The sequence below is a fragment of the Barbatula barbatula genome (genome assembly GCF_947034865.1).
Source record: "Barbatula barbatula genome assembly, chromosome: 19".
Classification (NCBI taxonomy): domain Eukaryota; kingdom Metazoa; phylum Chordata; class Actinopteri; order Cypriniformes; family Nemacheilidae; genus Barbatula; species Barbatula barbatula.
Window position 1 is genome coordinate 21,787,024 of NC_136782.1, and position 21,795 is coordinate 21,808,818.

Consider the following 21,795-nt stretch of genomic DNA (forward strand, 5'->3'; position numbering starts at 1 on the left):
AATTTATTGTTAATGATGCATTAAAGTATTTGCAAATACAATTAACATTTTAATAGATTAACACAAACAATAAAGAAACTTTCAAAGCCGCACAGTTTACTGAGACTTTCTAAAACACTTAATGTGAAAAGCGCTTCACTACCCAAACAACGACCAGAAAAAACAACATTTCTGTCAAATGTTTGTTGTAATAAACACAAGCTGCTGTCAAAAGAAGGAGATCTTATTCCACAGATAAAGTCAATAATGTCACGTTAAGTGTTTTCTCCTCCATTGAAGTCCATTATAAGGAAACAGTTTAATGTGGGACATTCACACACGCTTAACATGAAACTTTACTTGTTGTATTTATATTCTGAGCTCATCAGATCATCTGCACATGAAAAACTTTATTGAAAGAACCGCTCGGCTCTGTAAACACTAACTCTCGTCTTCTTTCATTTGATTGGTCACCTCACTTATTTTGACATTGAGGGGCTGTTAGACCACTGAGACGTTATCAAATGTTTGCAGCATTAAAATACACTTCAGCTTTTACACAATTATTACACACATTAGATTTCACACTATAGAAACAATGGAGCGTACGGTCCTGTGTAAGAAAACAGATGTGTGGTGTGAGAGCGTGAGAACAGCATTTTAATGATCAAGATTTAACATGATGATGAATGTTATTCAGTGTAATATGTGTTTCATTCATGACATTCCTGCTGAACTGAGAGACTGAAGTGTGTGTTGTTGTTCTCTACAGGTTGGGTTGGTGTGAGATCACAGATGAAGGTTGTGTTGCTCTGACTTCAGCTCTGAGATCAAACCCCTCACACCTGAAACATCTGGATCTTTCTGGTAATAATGTAGGAGATTCAGGAGTGAAGCTGATCTCTACTGTACTGGAGAATCCTCACTGTAAACTGGAGACACTGGAGTAAGATCATCTCTCTGATAGTCACACATGTACTGATTCTTACATGATCATCTTCTATATTCATGTTCAGGGGTTGGTGGGGGATATTTGGGATGTTGGAATGTCATAAAAAACACAAAAATCTTGCTTTATAAGTGACAAGACAAAGAATTTGTTAACAAAATTCAACATAATTGTATTAGTTTTAATTTGAGGTGAACTGTCCCTTTAAATGATGAGCACAGATCAGACATGAGAGATCTTGCCATAAAGAAAAGAACGACAGAAATAAAGAAAGAGTTTCTCTTCTAGAATTTATTGTTAATGATGCATTAAAGTATTTGCAAATACAATTAACATTTTAATAGAGTAACACAAACAATAAAGAAACTTTCAAAGACACACATTTTACTGAGACTTTCTAAAACACTTAATGTGAAAAGCGCTTCACTACCCAAACAACCACCAGAAAAAACAACATTTCTGTCAAATGTTTGTTGTAATAAACACAAGCTGCTGTCAAAAGAAGGAGATCTTATTCCACAGATAAAGTCAATAATGTCACGTTAAGTGTTTTCTCCTCCATTGAAGTCCATTATAAGGAAACAGTTTAATGTGGGACATTCACACACGCTTAACATGAAACTTTACTTGTTGTATTTATATTCTGAGCTCATCAGATCATCTGCACATGAAAAACTTTATTTAAAGAAGCGCTCGGCTCTGTAAACACTAACTCTCGTCTTCTTTCATTTGATTGGTCACCTCACTTATTTTGACATTGAGGGGCTGTTAGACCACTGAGACGTTATCAAATGTTTGCAGCATTAAAATACACTTCAGCTTTTACACAATTATTACACACATTAGATTTCACACTATAGAAACAATGGAGCGTACGGTCCTGTGTAAGAAAACAGATGTGTGGTGTGAGAGCGTGAGAACAGCATTTTAATGATCAAGATTTAACATGATGATGAATGTTATTCAGTGTAATATGTGTTTCATTCATGACATTCCTGCTGAACTGAGAGACTGAAGTGTGTGTTATTGTTCTCTACAGGTTGAGTGAGTGTAAGATCACAGATGAAGGTTGTGATGCTCTGACTTCAGCTCTGAGATCAAACCCCTCACACCTGAGACATCTGGATCTGTTTTATAATAATGTAGGAGATTCAGGAGTGAAGCTGATCTCTACTGTACTGGAGAATCCTCACTGTAAACTGGAGAAACTGAAGTAAGATCATCTCTCTGATAGTCACACATGTACTGATTCTTACATCATCATCTTCTATATTCATGTTCAGGGGTTGGTGGGGGGTGTTTGGGATCTAGGAATGTCATAAAAACTTTGCGTTATGTGTTTGTGTTTTTAAGTGTATTGTATGGAAGCAAAAAAGAGACATAATGTTTTGAAATGTAATAGCCAATGAATACTTGAGTTTGAATTATTTTACTTTGGAAACCTTGTATCTGAATTTATTTGTTTCGAATTTACCTCTATGAAATTTAAATATGAAAATTCTTGATTTCCATTTTAAAAACTGGAATTTAATGCTCACAAATTCAGATACAAAACAAAATCAACTTACAGAATTTCAGATAAAATACATTCAGGTTGATCAAATTCGATTGCTCTTATTCAGATCTAAAATTTCAAGTTAATATTTTTTACAAAGAAAACATATGTCTAATTCGACTGCTCAAATTCAGATCGAAAAATTCAAGTTAAATATTCACATGGTAACATCCGGGCTACCCAGCATAGGAAAAACAGTTGAGCCCAGAGCCCGTCTGCAATTGAACCGCACCATTGAACCGAACCATTGAACCGAACCATTGAACCGAACAATTGAACCGAACCATTGAACCGAACCAATGAACCGACGTCGGGCGGCCTATCAGAGAACGTCAACCTGACTGTCTGTCATGATCCAAGAAGAGGCGAAGTCACGTATATTAAACCTGTAAAGAAGATGACTTCTAGGGAAAACGAAGGTGCTCCGGTAGTTTGCTGTTTATGTACAATCAGACTCGACAGAACAAAAGTATGTTGTTGCTGATTATTTTTTGGAACACATAACTGTTAGCTATGGTTTGTTGTGTGACTCGTCTCTCTATGTAGGTAAGTCAGCTAGGCAACACGTTATAGCCAGCAGGAAAACTTCTCCGGTTACTTTCGTAACCTCGGTTCCCTGAGAAGCGAGAACGAGACATCTGTATAGGTGTCTGTGGCCTAGTGGTTAGAGCCGATTCGGATCTCAGTGCCAGCAGGTCATGATTGAAGTGCCATATATGCAACATTCTTGTCCATCACGTGCTTATTTGTACTTTTTCACGTTTTGGTATATAATTCAAATGTTTTTCACTCATGTCTCTTCAAAAAATATATAAAAAATAAATTACAACAAAACGAGCAGTTTGCTGATCTTTGTCTTTATTGAACATTACACATTGTTTGGTCTGCTTTGTAACATGACTGCAATTAAAATCTCAGCGCTATGCATACATGACTGCCTCCATATATGATTTAATAATCCCTAAAGTACTTCATTCAGTTCTTTTCTCTCCTTGACAAGTTACAAACGCTGTCTACTGTTGTTAGCCGTTAGCACTAGGTATAAGGAGGGGCTCTGGCATAGATAAGAAACCCTTATTTTAGTTAGATCGAAGGATCTTTAAGAGAAAGCGTAAAAGCGAACAAAACCCATTGACATCCGTTTTTAAAAAACTAGCCTGTTGTCTCCTTAGCTGTGTTCCGATGAAGCCAAGGTGATAGCATTAGCCGTTGCGCTTTTGGTTTTGGCGTGGGGGAGGAGCTGAGGAGATTAAGTCTCACGTCACACAACAGCAGATTCGACTAGGAGCAGGCACGATTCAGATATCTTAAAATATAATTGAGACTAGTCGAAACTGAATTAGAGATATCTTTAAATACTTTGCGTATTTGTGACGCGATAATTTTAGATATCTATGAGGTCATTACAGATATCTAAAATAGAGTTTTGACTAGTCAAAACATATTTACAGATATCTCGAATCATATTTCTTACTAGCGCAATTATAAATGCAGATATCTCTAATTATCAATTTGACTAGTGAAATTACAATTATGACTCGTCGAAATACAATTAAAACTATCTAAAATATATTTTATGGATAGTCAAACCCAAGGTTTTTATGTCAAAACGGCTTGTCGTAAGAAGTCATCTTCTTTACAGGTTTAATATACGTGACTTTGCCTCTTCTTGGATCATGACAGACAGTCAGGTTGACGTTCTCTGATAGGCCGCCCGACGTCGGTTCATTGGTTCGGTTCAATGGTTCGGTTCAATTGTTCGGTTCAATTGTTCGGTTCAATGGTTCGGTTCAATGGTGCGGTTCAATTGCAGACGGGCTCTGGGCTCAACTGTTTTTCCTATGCTGGGTAGCCCGGATGTTACCATGTGAATATTTAACTTGAATTTTTCGATCTGAATTTGAGCAGTCGAATTAGACATATGTTTTCTTTGAAAAATATTAACTTGAAATTTTAGATCTGAATAAGAGCAATCGAATTTGATCAACCTGAATGTATTTTATCTGAAATTCTGTAAGTTGATTTTGTTTTGTATCTGAATTTGTGAGCATTAAATTCCAGTTTTTAAAATGGAAATCAAGAATTTTCATATTTAAATTTCATAGAGGTAAATTCGAAACAAATAAATTCAGATACAAGGTTTCCAAAGTAAAATAATTCAAACTCAAGTATTCATTGGCTATTAAATTTCAAAACATTATGTCTCTTTTTTGCTTCCATAGTATTGTGATTGTCAAAACATGTGATGATTTAAATCATATGACAGGATTTAGTTTTATTTAAAAGCGGATGCTCATCCAAACCTGCCTAAACCCCTCCTTTAAACACACCCCCACATTTCTACATCAGTTGGTGAGAGGCGTTGAAGAACACGCCCCCAAAATATATACGTGTAAGAAAGAAGGCGTGTCTGTTCCTGCTGTAGTGTTGTTGCTGCTGTCGCCATGTTGTGGAGACGCTGTGCGTTTCATCACAAATTAATATCTTAGTTGGTTTTCCATACGTGGACTCAATTATAAATCTGTGGTTAAGTTTTATTTACAACACTGTTCCAAAACATCACAACTTCAAAATCTGAGTGTGTGCAGCACATGAACACCTGGTTGTGCTCAACGGCTGTTTCTAAAAAGTGAAGCGAATCCAAGTTTGTAAGGACAGTCTGACGCTTCTCACTCGCAGCCTGTAAGAACGTTTTCATTATGAAAGAATTTGCATCGGACTATTCAAACGTAAGTTTTTCTGTCGGTCCTACGATCACAAATGCAGAAATAGTTTTATATTTACGAGTCTGAATCCATCGGGAGCCTCGTATCCTCTGGCTGTTCTCCCTGCAGTGTGATGCTACACATAAAAATATATATCCGTCACATGCTTGAGGTATTCGGCCAATCACAACACACTGGACAGCTGGCCAATCAGAGTACACAGCGCTTTCACAACGAAGAACTTTGTTAAGAATCGAGGCGTTTCAGAAAGACACAGAGAAGCGACAGTAATGCAATTAAATGTGAAAACTAATGTGATTTTTTTTAACAGTAAACCACGTAAACACACAATATAACACCAAATACACAATAATGTTGATTTTAGCCGTCCAATAGGAACCCTTTAAATGATGAGCACAGATCAGACATGAGAGATCTTGCCATAAAGAAAAGAACGACAGAAATAAAGAAAGAGTTTCTCTACTAGAATTTATTGTTAATGATGCATTAAAGTATTTGCAAATACAATTAACATTTTAATAGATTAACACAAACAATAAAGAAACTTTCAAAGACACACAGTTTACTGAGACTTTCTAAAACACTTAATGTGAAAAGCGCTTCACTACCCAAACAACGACCAGAAAAAACAACATTTCTGTCAAATGTTTGTTGTAATAAACACAAGCTGCTGTCAAAAGAAGGAGATCTTATTCCACAGATAAAGTCAATAATGTCACGTTAAGTGTTTTCTCCTCCATTGAAGTCCATTATAAGGAAACAGTTTAATGTGGGACATTCACACACGCTTAACATGAAACTTTACTTGTTGTATTTATATTCTGAGCTCATCAGATCATCTGCACATGAAAAACTTTATTTAAAGAACCGCTCGGCTCTGTAAACACTAACTCTCGTCTTCTTTCATTTGATTGGTCACCTCACTTATTTTGACATTGAGGGGCTGTTAGACCACTGAGACGTTATCAAATGTTTGCAGCATTAAAATACACTTCAGCTTTTACACAATTATTACACACATTAGATTTCACACTATAGAAACAATGGAGCGTACGGTCCTGTGTAAGAAAACAGATGTGTGGTGTGAGAGCGTGAGAACAGCATTTTAATGATCAAGATTTAACATGATGATGAATGTTATTCAGTGTAATATGTGTTTCATTCATGACATTCCTGCTGAACTGAGAGACTGAAGTGTGTGTTGTTGTTCTCTACAGGTTGAGTCACTGTTATATCACATATGAAGGTTGTGTTGCTCTGACTTCAGCTCTGAGATCAAACCCCTCACACCTGAGACATCTGGATCTGACTGATAATAATGTAGGAGATTCAGGAGTGAAGCTGATCTCTACTGTACTGGAGAATCCTCACTGTAAACTGGACACACTGAAGTAAGATCATCTCTCTGATAGTCACACATGTACTGATTCTTAGATGATCGTCTCTCTGATAGTCACACATGTACTGATTCTTACATGATCATCTCTCTGATAGTCACACATGTACTGATTCTAACATGATCATCTCTCTGATAGTCACACATGTACTGATTCTTACATGATCATCTCTCTGATAGTCACACATGTACTGATTCTTAGATGATCATCTCTCTGATAGTCACACATGTGCTGATTCTTACATGATCATCTCTCTGATAGTCACACATGTACTGATTCTTACATGATCATCTCTCTGATAGTCACACATGTACTGATTCTAACATGATCATCTCTCTGATAGTCACACATGTACTGATTCTTAGATGATCATCTCTCTGATAGTCACACATGTACTGATTCTTACATGATCATCTCTCTGATAGTCACACATGAACTGATTCTTAGATGATCATCTCTCTGATAGTCACACATGTACTGATTCTTACATGATCATCTCTCTGATAGTCACACATGTACTGATTCTTACATGATCATCTCTCTGATAGTCACACATGTACTGATTCTTAGATGATCATCTCTCTGATAGTCACACATGTACTGATTCTTACATGATCATCTTCTATATTCATGTTCAGGGGTTGGTTGGGGGTGTTTGGGATCTAGGAATGTCATAAAAACTTTGCGTTATGTGTTTGTGTTTTTAAGTGTATTGTGATTGTCAAAACATTTGATGATTAAAATCATATGACAGGATTTAGTTTAATTTAAAAGCGGATGCTCATCCAAACCTGCCTAAAACGCCTCCTTTAAACACACCCCCACATTTCTACATCAGTTAGTGAAGCGTTGAAGAACACGCCCAGAATATAAACGTGTAAGAAAGAAGGCGTGTCTGTTCCTGCTGTAGTGTTGTTGCTGCTGTCGCCATGTTGTGGAGACGCTGTGCGTTTCATCACAAATTAATATCTTAGTTGGTTTTCCATACGTGGACTCAATTATAAATCTGTGGTTAAGTTTTATTTACAACACTGTTCCAAAACATCACAACTTCAAAATCTGAGTGTGTGCAGCACATGAACACCTGGTTGTGCTCAACGGCTGTTTCTAAAAAGTGAAGCGAATCCAAGTTTGTAAGGACAGTCTGACGCTTCTCACTCGCAGCCTGTAAGAACGTTTTCATTATGAAAGAATTTGCATCGGACTATTCAAACGTAAGTTTTTCTGTCGGTCCTACGATCACAAATGCAGAAATAGTTTTATATTTACGAGTCTGAATCCATCGGGAGCCTCGTATCCTCTGGCTGTTCTCCCTGCAGTGTGATGCTACACATAAAAATATATATCCGTCACATGCTTGAGGTATTCGGCCAATCACAACACACTGGACAGCTGGCCAATCAGAGTACACAGCGCTTTCACAACGAAGAACTTTGTTAAGAATCGAGGCGTTTCAGAAAGACACAGAGAAGCAACAGTAATGCAATGAAATGTGAAAACTAATGTGATTTTTTTTAACAGTAAACCACGTAAACACACAATATAACACCAAATACACAATAATGTTGATTTTAGCCGTCCAATAGGAACCCTTTAAATGATGAGCACAGATCAGACATGAGAGATCTTGCCATAAAGAAAAGAACGACAGAAATAAAGAAAGAGTTTCTCTACTAGAATTTATTGTTAATGATGCATTAAAGTATTTGCAAATACAATTAACATTTTAATAGATTAACACAAACAATAAAGAAACTTTCAAAGCCGCACAGTTTACTGAGACTTTCTAAAACACTTAATGTGAAAAGCGCTTCACTACCCAAACAACGACCAGAAAAAACGACATTTCTGTCAAATGTTTGTTGTAATAAACACAAGCTGCTGTCAAAAGAAGGAGATCTTATTCCACAGATAAAGTCAATAATGTCACGTTAAGTGTTTTCTCCTCCATTGAAGTCCATTATAAGGAAACAGTTTAATGTGGGACATTCACACACGCTTAACATGAAACTTTACTTGTTGTATTTATATTCTGAGCTCATCAGATCATCTGCACATGAAAAACTTTATTTAAAGAACCGCTCGGCTCTGTAAACACTAACTCTCGTCTTCTTTCATTTGATTGGTCACCTCACTTATTTTGACATTGAGGGGCTGTTAGACCACTGAGACGTTATCAAATGTTTGCAGCATTAAAATACACTTCAGCTTTTACACAATTATTACACACATTAGATTTCACACTATAGAAACAATGGAGCGTACGGTCCTGTGTAAGAAAACAGATGTGTGGTGTGAGAGCGTGAGAACAGCATTTTAATGATCAAGATTTAACATGATGATGAATGTTATTCAGTGTAATATGTGTTTCATTCATGACATTCCTGCTGAACTGAGAGACTGAAGTGTGTGTTGTTGTTCTCTACAGGTTGAGATGGTGTAAGATCACAGATGAAGGTTGTGTTGCTCTGACTTCAGCTCTGAGATCAAACCCCTCACACCTGAGACATCTGGATCTGTCTGTTAATAATGTAGGAGATTCAGGAGTGAAGCTGATCTCTACTGTACTGGAGAATCCTCACTGTAAACTGGACACTCTGAAGTAAGATCATCTCTCTGATAGTCACACATGTACTGATTCTTACATCATCATCTTCTATATTCATGTTCAGGGGTTGGTGGGGGGTGTTTGGGATCTAGGAATGTCATAAAAACTTTGCGTTATGTGTTTGTGTTTTTAAGTGTATTGTGATTGTCAAAACATGTGATGATTAAAATCATATGACAGGATTTAGTTTTATTTAAAAGCGGATGCTCATCCAAACCTGCCTAAAACGCCTCCTTTAAACACACCCCCACATTTCTACATCAGTGGGTGAGAAGTGTTGAAGAACACGCCCTAAATATAAATATGTAAGAAAGAAGGCGTGTCTGTTCCTGGGGTGTATTCCAGAAAGCTGGGTTAATTTACCATCAGATTAACCCTGAACTGTGGGTTGATTAACCCAAAACCTGCTTACTCTGGGTATGTCGGTTCCAAAACACCTGTGTCGAGTTAGTTTAATCAACCTACTGCTAATAACCTTGAGTTAATGCGCGCGCACAGTGAACATATCAAGGCATTTTCAATGGAACGCCGAATTCAGGAGTCACCATGGAAACTAAGGGTGAAAAGTTACGTGCCGTGTACTTCTCGGAAGCGGACTCACAACTTTTAATGAGTTCAAGCCCATTATCATGAAAAAAAAGCAACACAGCTGCATATTTTTTTATTACATTTTAAATATGCTTGCCTTTCTTTTGTTAATTTGCAAAAGTTGAACAATTGTCTTTTTGAGCATGTGGCATGACTCGACAAGCATTTACTTTTCTCAACATCAGTTTCTTAAGAATACAGTGCAATGTATATTGAAAAGAAATATATAGGCCTCTTGTTTTATAAGGTGTAATCATTCTGCAGCCAAAATAAGTCTTTCCCAAGTCAAAATGAAACACAAAAACATTCTCCAAAAAGTTAATATTGTATTCTAACTGTTTTAAGATCAATGTCTTAAGTTACTTTTACAGTATTCTTCCTATATAGCTAATAGAAAGAAGGCTGAGGCCCGTCTTACTGGCGGGGGTCCACCTCCCCTTACCCCATCTCAGGAGTTGGCTCTTTCACTTAATAAAGCGCCCAGGTTTATGGCCAGGGAACTGTACAAAAGTGTGTAGAAAACGTTTCAGTGCCATGCATACTGTACGAACAGCTCTACACACTGTCACCTTTCCCACATGCTCTGCATCGCCCATATTGTAGAGAAAACTCTCCGTAGCAAAAAAGCGCAGAGCAATACAAAGAATTTGTCTGGCGCTAGCGCTGACCCGCGGTTTGTCACGTTTGATATGTGTGGTCTTAGTAGGTTTGTTAAATAAATTAACGGCTGCCTAGAAAAACAATAGCGCTCCTGCAAATATTCCTTAGGATAAGAGAACACATCGATATGTGGTTTTATCACCCTCTCATGGCGAAAAAAACCCTGTATAATCTGTGCCTCTCATCAAAAGGGCATGCCATGCTCAGAAACCTCTCTGAAACAAACTAACCCTGCAACATAACCTGCTCCGGAGCAGGTTATCCTCAGAGAGTCAGTTGCTATGGTAACTTACATAACCCGAAAGTTACCTCCATTTTTGGAACCGAAAGCAGATGTTATCCGCTTGCTTACTCCTTAACTTACCCAGGTAAGTCACATAACCTGCTTTCTGGAATACACCCTTGCTGTAGTGTTGCTGTTGCTGTCGCCATGTTGTGGAGACGCTGTGTGTTTCATCACAAATGAATATCTTAGTTGGTTTTCCAAACGAGGACTCAATTATAAATCTGTGGTTAAGTTTTATTTACAACACTGTTCCAAAACATCACAACTTCAAAATCTGAGTGTGTGCAGCACATGAACACCTGGTTGTGCTCAACGGCTGTTTCTAAAAAGTGAAGCGAATCCAAGTTTGTAAGGACAGTCTGACGCTTCTCACTCGCAGCCTGTAAGAACGTTTTCATTATGAAAGAATTTGCATCGGACTATTCAAACGTAAGTTTTTCTGTCGGTCCTACGATCACAAATGCAGAAATAGTTTTATATTTATGAGTCTGAATCTATCGGGAGCCTCGTATCCTCTGGCTGTTCTCCCTGCAGTGTGATGCTACACATAAAAATATATATCCGTCACATGCTTGAGGTGTTCGGCCAATCACAACACACTGGGTAGCTGTCCAATCACAACACACTGGGTAGCTGGCCAATCACAACACACTGGACAGCTGGCCAATCACAACACACTGGGCAGCTGGCCAATCACAACACACTGGGCAGCTGGCCAATCACAACACACTGGGCAGAAAACAGATGTGTGGTGTGAGAGCGTGAGAATAGCATTTTAATGATCAAGATTTAACATGATGATGAATGTTATTCAGTGTAATATGTGTTTCATTCATGACATTCCTGCTGAACTGAGAGATTGAAGTGTGTGTTATTGTTCTCTACAGGTTGAGTGAGTGTAAGATCACAGATGAAGGTTGTGTTGCTCTGACTTCAGCTCTGAGATCAAACCCCTCACACCTGAGACATCTGGATCTGACTGATAATAATGTAGGAGATTCAGGAGTGAAGCTGATCTCTACTGTACTGGAGAATCCTCACTGTAAACTGGACACACTGAAGTAAGATCATCTCTCTGATAGTCACACATGTACTGATTCTTATATGATCATCTCTCTGATAGTCACACATGTACTGATTCTTAGATGATCATCTCTCTGATAGTCACACATGTACTGATTCTTATATGATCATCTCTCTGATAGTCACACATGTACTGATTCTTAGATGATCATCTCTCTGATAGTCACACATGTGCTGATTCTTACATGATCATCTCTCTGATAGTCACACATGTACTGATTCTTACATGATCATCTCTCTGATAGTCACACATGTACTGATTCTTACATGATCATCTCTCTGATAGTCACACATGTGCTGATTCTTAGATGATCATCTCTCTGATAGTCACACATGTACTGATTCTTAGATGATCATCTCTCTGATAGTCACACATGTACTGATTCTTAGATGATCATCTCTCTGATAGTCACACATGTGCTGATTCTTTCATGATCATCTCTCTGATAGTCACACATGTGCTGATTCTTAGATGATCATCTCTCTGATAGTTACACATGTACTGATTCTTACATGATCATCTCTCTGATAGTCACACATGTGCTGATTCTTAGATGATCATCTCTCTGATAGTCACACATGTACTGATTCTTACATGATCATCTCTCTGATAGTCACACATGTACTGATTCTTACATGATCATCTCTCTGATAGTCACACATGAGCTGATTCTTAGATGATCATCTCTCTGATAGTCACACATGTACTGATTCTTAGATGATCATCTCTCTGATAGTCACACATGTGCTGATTCTTAGATGATCATCTCTCTGATAGTCACACATGTGCTGATTCTTAGATGATCATCTCTCTGATAGTCACACATGTACTGATTCTTACATGATCATCTCTCTGATAGTCACACATGTACTGATTCTTAGATGATCATCTCTCTGATAGTCACACATGAACTGATTCTTAGATGATCATCTCTCTGATAGTCACACATGAACTGATTCTTATATGATCATCTCTCTGATAGTCACACATGTACTGATTCTTAGATGATCATCTCTCTGATAGTCACACATGAGCTGATTCTTAGATGATCATCTCTCTGATAGTCACACATGTACTGATTCTTACATCATCATCTTCTATATTCATGTTCAGGGGTTGGTTGGGGGTGTTTGGGATCTAGGAATGTCATAAAAACTTTGCGTTATGTGTTTGTGTTTTTAAGTGTATTGTGATTGTCAAAACATGTGATGATTAAAATCATATGACAGGATTTAGTTTTATTTAAAAGCGGATGCTCATCCAAACCTGCCTAAAACGCCTCCTTTAAACACACCCCCACATTTCTACATCAGTTGGTGAGAAGTGTTGAAGAACACACCCTAAATATAAACGTGTAAGAAAGAAGGCGTGTCTGTTCCTGCTGTAGTGTTGTTGTTGCTGTCGTCATGTTGTGGAGACGCTGTGTGTTTCATCACAAATGAATCTCTTAGTTGGTTTTCCATACGAGGACTCAATTATAAATCTGTCGTTACGTTTTATTTACAACACTGTTCCAAAACATCACAACTTCAAAATCTGAGTGTGTGCAGCACATGAACACCTGGTTGTGCTCAACGGCTGTTTCTAAAAAGTGGAGCGAATCCAAGTTTGTAAGGACAGTCTGACGCTTCTCACTCGCAGCCTGTAAGAACGTTTTCATTATGAAAGAATTTGCATCGGACTATTCAAACGTAAGTTTTTCTGTCGGTCCTACGATCACAAATGCAGAAATAGTTTTATATTTATGAGTCTGAATCCATCGGGAGCCTCGTATCCTCTGGCTGTTCTCCCTGCAGTGTGATGCTACACATAAAAATATATATCCGTCACATGCTTGAGGTATTCGGCCAATCACAACACACTGGGCAGCTGGCCAATCAGAGTACACAGCGCTTTCACAACGAAGAACTTTGATAAGAATCGAGGCGTTTCAGAAAGACACAGAGAAGCAACAGTAATGCAATGAAATGTGAAAACTAATGTGATTTTTTTTAACAGTAAACCACGTAAACACACAATATAACACCAAATACACAATAATGTTCATTTTAGCCGTCCAACAGGAACCCTTTAAATGATGAGCACAGATCAGACATGAGAGATCTTGCCATAAAGAAAAGAACGACAGAAATAAAGAAAGAGTTTCTCTACTAGAATTTATTGTTAATGATGCATTAAAGTATTTGCAAATACAATTAACATTTTAATAGATTAACACAAACAATAAAGAAACTTTCAAAGCCACACAGTTTACTGAGACTTTCTAAAACACTTAATGTGAAAAGCGCTTCACTACCCAAACAACGACCAGAAAAAACAACATTTCTGTCAAATGTTTGTTGTAATAAACACAAGCTGCTGTCAAAAGAAGGAGATCTTATTCCACAGATAAAGTCAATAATGTCACGTTAAGTGTTTTCTCCTCCATTGAAGTCCATTATAAGGAAACAGTTTAATGTGGGACATTCACACACGCTTAACATGAAACTTTACTTGTTGTATTTATATTCTGAGCTCATCAGATCATCTGCACATGAAAAACTTTATTGAAAGAACCGCTCGGCTCTGTAAACACTAACTCTCGTCTTCTTTCATTTGATTGGTCACCTCACTTATTTTGACATTGAGGGGCTGTTAGACCACTGAGACGTTATCAAATGTTTGCAGCATTAAAATACACTTCAGCTTTTACACAATTATTACACACATTAGATTTCACACTATAGAAACAATGGAGCGTATGGTCCTGTGTAAGAAAACAGATGTGTGGTGTGAGAGCGTGAGAACAGCATTTTAATGATCAAGATTTAACATGATGATGAATGTTATTCAGTGTAATATGTGTTTCATTCATGACATTCCTGCTGAACTGAGACACTGAAGTGTGTGTTGTTGTTCTCTACAGGTTGAGATGGTGTAAGATCACAGATGAAGGTTGTGTTGCTCTGACTTCAGCTCTGAGATCAAACCCCTCACACCTGAGACATCTGGATCTGTCTGTTAATAAAGTAAGAGATTCAGGAGTGAAGCTGGACACACGGAGGTAAAATCATCTCTCTGATAGTCACACATGAACTGATTTTTACATGATCATCTTCTACAGGCGTGAATTTCTAAATTATTCTCAATTATAAAATTATATATTTTTGTATCGTTTTGATGAGCTAGTCAATATGAACTAATTCGCAGAATAAGTTTATATTCATGTTTAAACAACACAATAATCATGTTTTTACATGTATTTAAGAATCAGCTAAAAAATGAATAAATGACGGAATAATTCTGTTTTCTTTCACAACTTTCATGCGTCTTCATTCTCTCAGTCTTTCTCATTGCTGCTGAGTGACTTTATGTCATTCCTGATGTTTGTTTCTGTTGAAGTTTAACAAACACTAGAAGGGAATGACATCAATAAATGCAAAAATGAAGATTAAATGCAAAACTGAAGTTATTTCTCTCTGTGGCGGTATATTCAAATGTTCATTTAGTTGTTGACAGTGTTACAGATTTGTCTTGCTGTATATGAAACGTTCATTTATGTTTTTCAAAGTGCTTTGATTATTTTATTTCATTACATTGATGTTTTTCTAGAAATCTGATGATGAGAATAAAAGTCACTTCAGACAAAATGATGATTGTCATTCACTGTAACGTGTTTATTTAATAATGACATTCCTGCTGAACTGAGAGACTGAAGTGTGTGTTGTTGTTCTCTACAGGTTGAGGAGGTGTAAGATCACAGATGAAGGTTGTGTTGCTCTGACTTCAGCTCTGAGATCAAACCCCTCACACCTGAGACATCTGGATCTGTCTGTTAATAATGTAGGAGATTCAGGAGTGAAGCTTCTCTGTGAGCTGGGAGATGATCCACATTATAAAATAGTGACAGTGTTGTGAGTAGAGCTCATTTAAATACATGTTCAACAACTGTAAAACCTTTTGCAAAATAATTTCTCGAGCACATATGAGTTCTGAATAATAAACCACAAGAGTAAATGTGAAGTGTACAGATGAACACACTTGATGTTTTATAAGTGCAGCACAATAAGAATTCAGTTCAATGAGTGTGATGAAGAGTCTGTTCACTGTCATCTTCCTCTTCTTAAACATATTATTATTATTATTATTTATGTGGAGGTTTATAGTTTTATTTCCTGCTGTTTGTTTGATGGATGTTCACCTCAGTGTTTGTGCACACATGGCTAGATGTTTTTATTTGATGCTCTTCATCATTATTATTGATCAAATCTTCATCATCATCATCATCACACGTGTGCAGTGAGTGAAAGTCTTGAGTGCTTCAGACACTGCAGAATACTGACAGACTGTAGAAATAACAACACACAATATATACACAAAACATTTACACAATAAAGTGACAGATGACACATATAATACAGGTTATGAGTTAAACAGATGAAGATCAAACTGAGTTTATTATTGTTGACATGTGTAGTGATGATACATTAGTTCTGTCTTTGTGTTTCTCTTTTAGGACTCACTGGTGATGACAGTAAGGTGTGTTTACAGCTGTCTGTGTGATCTTCAGTATCATCTGATGGAGAATAACAAGACGACACTATAGTGACATTACAGACACACTGAAAACAATCATTCACACATTCAGTTTCATAATCCTGTGATAGTCTTGATGAAGTGACTGAAAAACTTCTTCAACAAAAGAAACTGATGTTCCACAATATTGTCAGGACAGTAAACACAGACAAATGTTGTATAAACTACAGTAGATTTCAATCAAATACAGCAAATATAGTGTGTGTGTGATACAGATTACACATATTATATAGTTATATAGTATTATACACTGTCATTTTATATCATCAGATTATCTCATATACAATTTTCAAAATGTAAATATGTGGGAGAGTTTATGGTTGGAATATTAATACATGAAACAGTAAATAATGTAGAATTGTGTTGAATGTATAATACAGCAAATATAGTGTGTGTGTGTGTGTGTGTGTGTGTGTGTGTGTGTGTTCAGAGATCATCATGTGTGTGACTCACTTTATCAACCAATAAAACAAATGAATTTAACGTCACAACATCTGAAGAAGGATCAGAAATAGAAAGAGATTGAAACTTTGAGTCTGAATCCTGAAAGCATTGAAGTAATGACGTCATATTTACATTATTATTATTTTATTTGACTTTTACAAGAAGGAAACTAATGTAAACAGAATCTATGAGCTCCACATTTACTTCCAAGAGTAAGATCATCTCTCTGATAGTCACATGAACATGTTCTTAAAGGGATACTTCACCCAGAAATGAATTACTGACCCTCGGGTTGATCAAAACCTGTAAATGTCTCTGTTCTGTTGAACATAAAGATATCTGGAAGAATGTGAGCAACTGACCGTTCTGAAACACCATTGACTACCATAGTAGGAAAAATGATTGTGAACATTTCTTTGTTCTGTTGAACACTAGAAGATATTTTGAAGAGTTTAGGGAAGAGAACAGATCTGGGGCACCTTTGACCACCGTTGTTATTTTTCCTACAATAGTAGTCAATGGTGCCCCAGAACTGATCGTTGCTAACATTCTTCCAAATATCTTTCTTTGTGTCCGACGGAAAAAAGAATTTTTTACAGAGTTAATGTTTTGTCAGACTTTCCCTTTTCTGTTTGGATTTTCTGTCCAAACTATCAAACTGACTTTATCAGAGATGGATCACCACTTGAAACAGAAGTATATTTACAGATTACACAGATTATATAGTCTACGGTTAAATTTAACATTTCAATTGATTGTGTATATTGTGTATGTATAGTAAACTCATTTGTGTGTATTATACACTGTCATTTTATATCATCAGATTATTTCATATACAATTGTCAAAAAGTAAATATGTGGGAGAGTTTATGGTTGGAATATTAAATACATGAAACTGTAAATAATGTAGAATTGTGTTGAATGTATAATGAAGCGTTTGAGATATCACATGATAGAGAGAGAGAGAGAGAGAGAGAGAGAGAGATGCTCAAGTAGAGGAGTCCAGAGGAGAAGAAGATCACAGCCAACAGAGAACCCAACGATAAACTCATTCTTCATGTCTGTCTGTGTCTGTCTGTCTCTATATTGTCAGACTGTGATCATTAAATGTGTTTTTCTTGAGGATCCGTCTCTACTTTATGTCTAAAACAGTGAAGAAATATTCTGACACATTAGATTTTCAGTTTTGGGCCCAAAAACATTTCACTTCACTTTGGTTTTGACTTTAATGGTCCAAATGTGATTTGACTGTTGTACAGGATTTGCTTTATTCTGCTGTGAAACTGAAGTTCCCTTTCGAGAGCGGTCACTTCGACATTGCGGTGACCGCATATGAAACTCCTCCTCTTTTTCACTTTTCCTGAAGTCCTATAGGATAACGCCAGTAAAAAAACTGGCCAATTGTCGCAAAACATGCACAGTATGCAAATACTGACGAATCTAGACAGTATAAATACAGTGCATGTGACGACAATCCTCAGAATCTTCTTTTTCACGCTGCCATCGCTGAAGACACGACTGGATACTTCTTCACCGCATCCGATGGCTTCATTCTGTCGTCTTTGCGCGGGCCCCATTGGCCCGCAGGATACTCACGAGCACTGCATTGCCTGCCTGGGCCTTGCTCATGCGGAGGATGCATTCTGCGAGTCTGATTGCGTGCACTGTGCGGACCTGCCGGCGCGTGTCTTGAGGACTCGCAGGAACATCGCTCGTGGACTCATGGGGTCGAGGCTCACCACCTCATTCCCCAGTCCTCTACGTCGACGAGGGCCTTCGTCCTCCGCCTTCCATCGCGGACGCCGTTTCCTTCGGCGGCGAGGAGGACGATGAGTCCATGCCCATATCAGCTTCGGACAAGGACTGGGCAGGATCGGAGCGAGATCGTCCCGATCCGGAGAGCACCCCGGACCTCCACGAGGAGTTCGTCAGGGTTCTCGAGAAGGCCGTAAGCGAGCTCGGCATCACCTGGGATCCACCTGATATGCCGGCGAAGAGTAAGCTCGACTCCTGGTACTTTCAGGCGAGTCGCCGCCAGGCCACGTCGAAAAGGAGTTCGCCGTTCTTCCCAGATGTCCACGAGCACGTGGTGAAGACGTGGTCAGCACCTCAGTCGGCGCACGTTCACGCTGCTACACCGGCCATGTTCGCCCACGTGGTCGGGGCCGAGGCCCACAGTTACGTGCGCATGCCACCCGTCGAGGAGACCCTCGCCGCTCATTTGTGCCCTTCCGCCACCTCGTTGGGCTCGGACCCAGGCCTGCCCTCGAAGCCGTGCAGGTTTACCGGCCATCTCGCTGGTAAGGTATACGCGTCCGCTGGCGAGGCCGCCTCCGCCTTGCACACTATGGCGGTGCTGCAGGTGTTCCAGGCAAAGATCCTTCAGTCGCTGGATAGCAGCAGCCTGGAGGCAGATGCTACGCGGGATCTGAGGGCGGCGACCGACTTCGCTCTCATGGCTACGAAGCGCACCGCTCAGGCTATCGGCAGGTCTATGGGGTTCATGGTCGTCCTCCACCGTCATCTGTGGCTTACGTTGGCGGTTCTAAAGGACGCTGATCGTAAGTCCCTTCTGAACGCACTGATCACTCCCTCCGGCCTCTTTGGTGACGTCGTGGAGTCGGTAGTAGAGCCAAACCGTCCTGACGGACCAGGGAAGAGGAGGAGAGAGTCCGTGAGCGTGCCGGCGGCCCCCAAACGCCGCTGTTTGCAACAGTTTTCCCCCGCAGTTGCGGGCGATTATTGCAACGTTGTAAGTGTTGTTTGTGTGAATGCAATAAAAACACATACCTGTTCACAACAGGAGCTCTTTCCCCCTCACCCACACAATGCTGCGTCCCTTGCCCTGACACGGTGCAGCGCGAAGCCGCAGTTAGTCACAACTATAACCAGCCTTTCCTCGTCCACGGACGCTCCCGTGGATGAGAGACCGCTGGATTCTCACGCGCGAGCTATTTTCCCGCCAGTGCATTTAGCCTCGCTGGGCCAGCGCGCTCCCCTAAACGGTCCGCTGACGGTAACCCCCGATCAGATTCGGCCGTTATGTCTGTTTCTGGACGCGTGGAAAGCCATTCCAGGCATCTCTCTTTGGCTACTAAACGTGATAGAACACGGGTACGCCCTGCAGTTCAGGTGCAGACCTCCCCGCTTCAGCAGTGTGGTCCCGTCGCTTACGTCAGCGCAAAACGTGCCTGTGTTGAGGCAGGAAATCTGCAGCCTGCTCGCGAAAGGAGCGACCGAGCGCGGTCCCCCGAACGAGCGGGAAAGCGGGTTTTACAGCCGGTATTTTGTAGTGCCCAAGAGAGGTGTGGTCTACGTCCGATTCTGGACGTGAGACCCGTCAACTGAGCGCTTCACAAGCGAGCGTTCAGAATGACAACTCTAAAACAGATCCTGGCACAAGTGCGTCCCGGGGACTGGTTTGTATCCGTAGATCTGAAGGATGCGTACTTTCATGTTCAGATAGCCAAGCGCCATCGAAGCGCTAACACGCGTGACCGCGCTAATCGGTCACGCGCGGATGCTGCTTTGTCACTTGACATCCCTGGGGCTGCGCGTGAAGATGCAGAAGAGCAAACTCACGCCGAGTCAGTCTATAACGTATCTGGGGGTATGTTTCGACTCAGTGGAGATGCGCGCAGACGGAGTCCATCTCTTCAGCTATACATTTGCTCAGGCCGGGCCGGTCTGTTCCCCTGAGGGAGTTCCAGAGGCTTTTGGGTCTCATGGCGTCGGCGGTCTGCCACCTAGGTCTTCTGCACATGCGACCACTACAGTTCTGGCTGAAGGCTCGGGTTCCATAGAGAGCATGGTCCTCGGGTCGGACGCGAGTCCCGGTTACACTCAGCTGCCTCCGCGCCCTGAGTCCGTGGCGCGACCCGAGCATGTTCAGTCGGGGAATTCCCCTGGGGCTGGTGACGAGATGCACAGTTGTTACGATGGATGCATCGTCGTCAGGATGGGGCGCGGTGTGCGAGGGCATCCCGGCATCCGGCCTTTGGTCACAGTCTCTGAGGAAATGGCACATAAATCGCCTGGAGCTAAAGGCGGTGTCTCTAGCGCTTCATACTATCCAGTCGAGGCTGGAGCAGAAACATGTTCTGATTCACACCGACAACATGTCCGTGGTTTCGTACATAAATCGCCAGGGAGGGATCCGTTCCGGAGCTCTTTTCAAACAGGCGGTGGGTCTCCTACTGTGGGCAGATCGACATATTCTCTCCATCAGAGCAGCGCATATCCCCGGTCATCTGAACCGCGGGGCGGACATGCTTTCGAGGGAGGGTCTTCCGCACGGGGAATGGAGGCTTCATCCCGACACAGTCCTGTTAATTTGGGAACGCTTCGGGAAGGCGGAAGTGGATCTATTCGCGACAAGCGAGAACGCACACTGTCCGTTGTTTTTCGCGCAGATCCACTCCCCCATGGGGAGCGACGCGCTGACGGTGCGTTGGCCGGTCGTTCGGCTTTACGCGTTTCCTCCGGTGAAGATTTTACCCCTAGTGCTGTGCAAAATCAGAGAGGAGACAGCGTCTGTGATTCTCGTCGCTCCATTCTGGCCGAATCAACCATGGTTTCCGGACCTGAGGGAGTTGTTGACGGCACCGCCGTGGTGGATTCCCCTCAGGAGAGACCTGTTGTCCCAAGTGAACGGCACGATATGGCACCCCAGCCCAGAGTTGAGGAACTTCCATGCCTGGCCGCTTCGGGGGTTCTAACTGCACTCTCAGCGTGTACTGGATACTATTTCGGAGTCTCGTGCGCCATCTACCAGACGTTTATACGCTCTAAAATGGGGGGTGTTTGCTAAATGGTGCAGCAGTAACAATATCGACCCGGCGTCCTGCCCCGTGTCTGATATTTTATCTTTCCTGCAGCACAGGCTGGACAACGGCGGCCTCCCGTCAACACTGAAGGTTTATGTAGCGGCTATCGCCTCGTTTC

At 40.4% G+C, this 21,795-nt stretch overlaps 2 protein-coding genes across 2 annotated transcripts in view; one reads left to right on the top strand and one right to left on the bottom strand.

Moving 5' to 3' along the window:
- LOC306908485 (uncharacterized protein) overlaps nucleotides 1-17,974 on the top strand; it is a 236,329-nt gene extending 218,355 nt beyond the window's left edge. Inside the window, exons 11-18 of the mRNA XM_079481383.1 lie at nucleotides 752-925; nucleotides 1,968-2,141; nucleotides 6,427-6,600; nucleotides 9,035-9,208; nucleotides 11,636-11,809; nucleotides 14,738-14,875; nucleotides 15,552-15,725; nucleotides 16,328-17,974. Of these exons, the coding sequence (XP_079337509.1) occupies nucleotides 752-925; nucleotides 1,968-2,141; nucleotides 6,427-6,600; nucleotides 9,035-9,208; nucleotides 11,636-11,809; nucleotides 14,738-14,875; nucleotides 15,552-15,725; nucleotides 16,328-16,340 (1,195 nt within the window). The 3' untranslated portion in view covers nucleotides 16,341-17,974. The remainder of the gene's footprint in view (nucleotides 1-751; nucleotides 926-1,967; nucleotides 2,142-6,426; nucleotides 6,601-9,034; nucleotides 9,209-11,635; nucleotides 11,810-14,737; nucleotides 14,876-15,551; nucleotides 15,726-16,327) is intronic.
- LOC306908488 (NACHT, LRR and PYD domains-containing protein 3-like) overlaps nucleotides 1-21,795 on the bottom strand; it is a 316,456-nt gene that overhangs the window by 23,905 nt on the left and 270,756 nt on the right. The gene's annotated exons all lie outside the window — the stretch shown is intronic.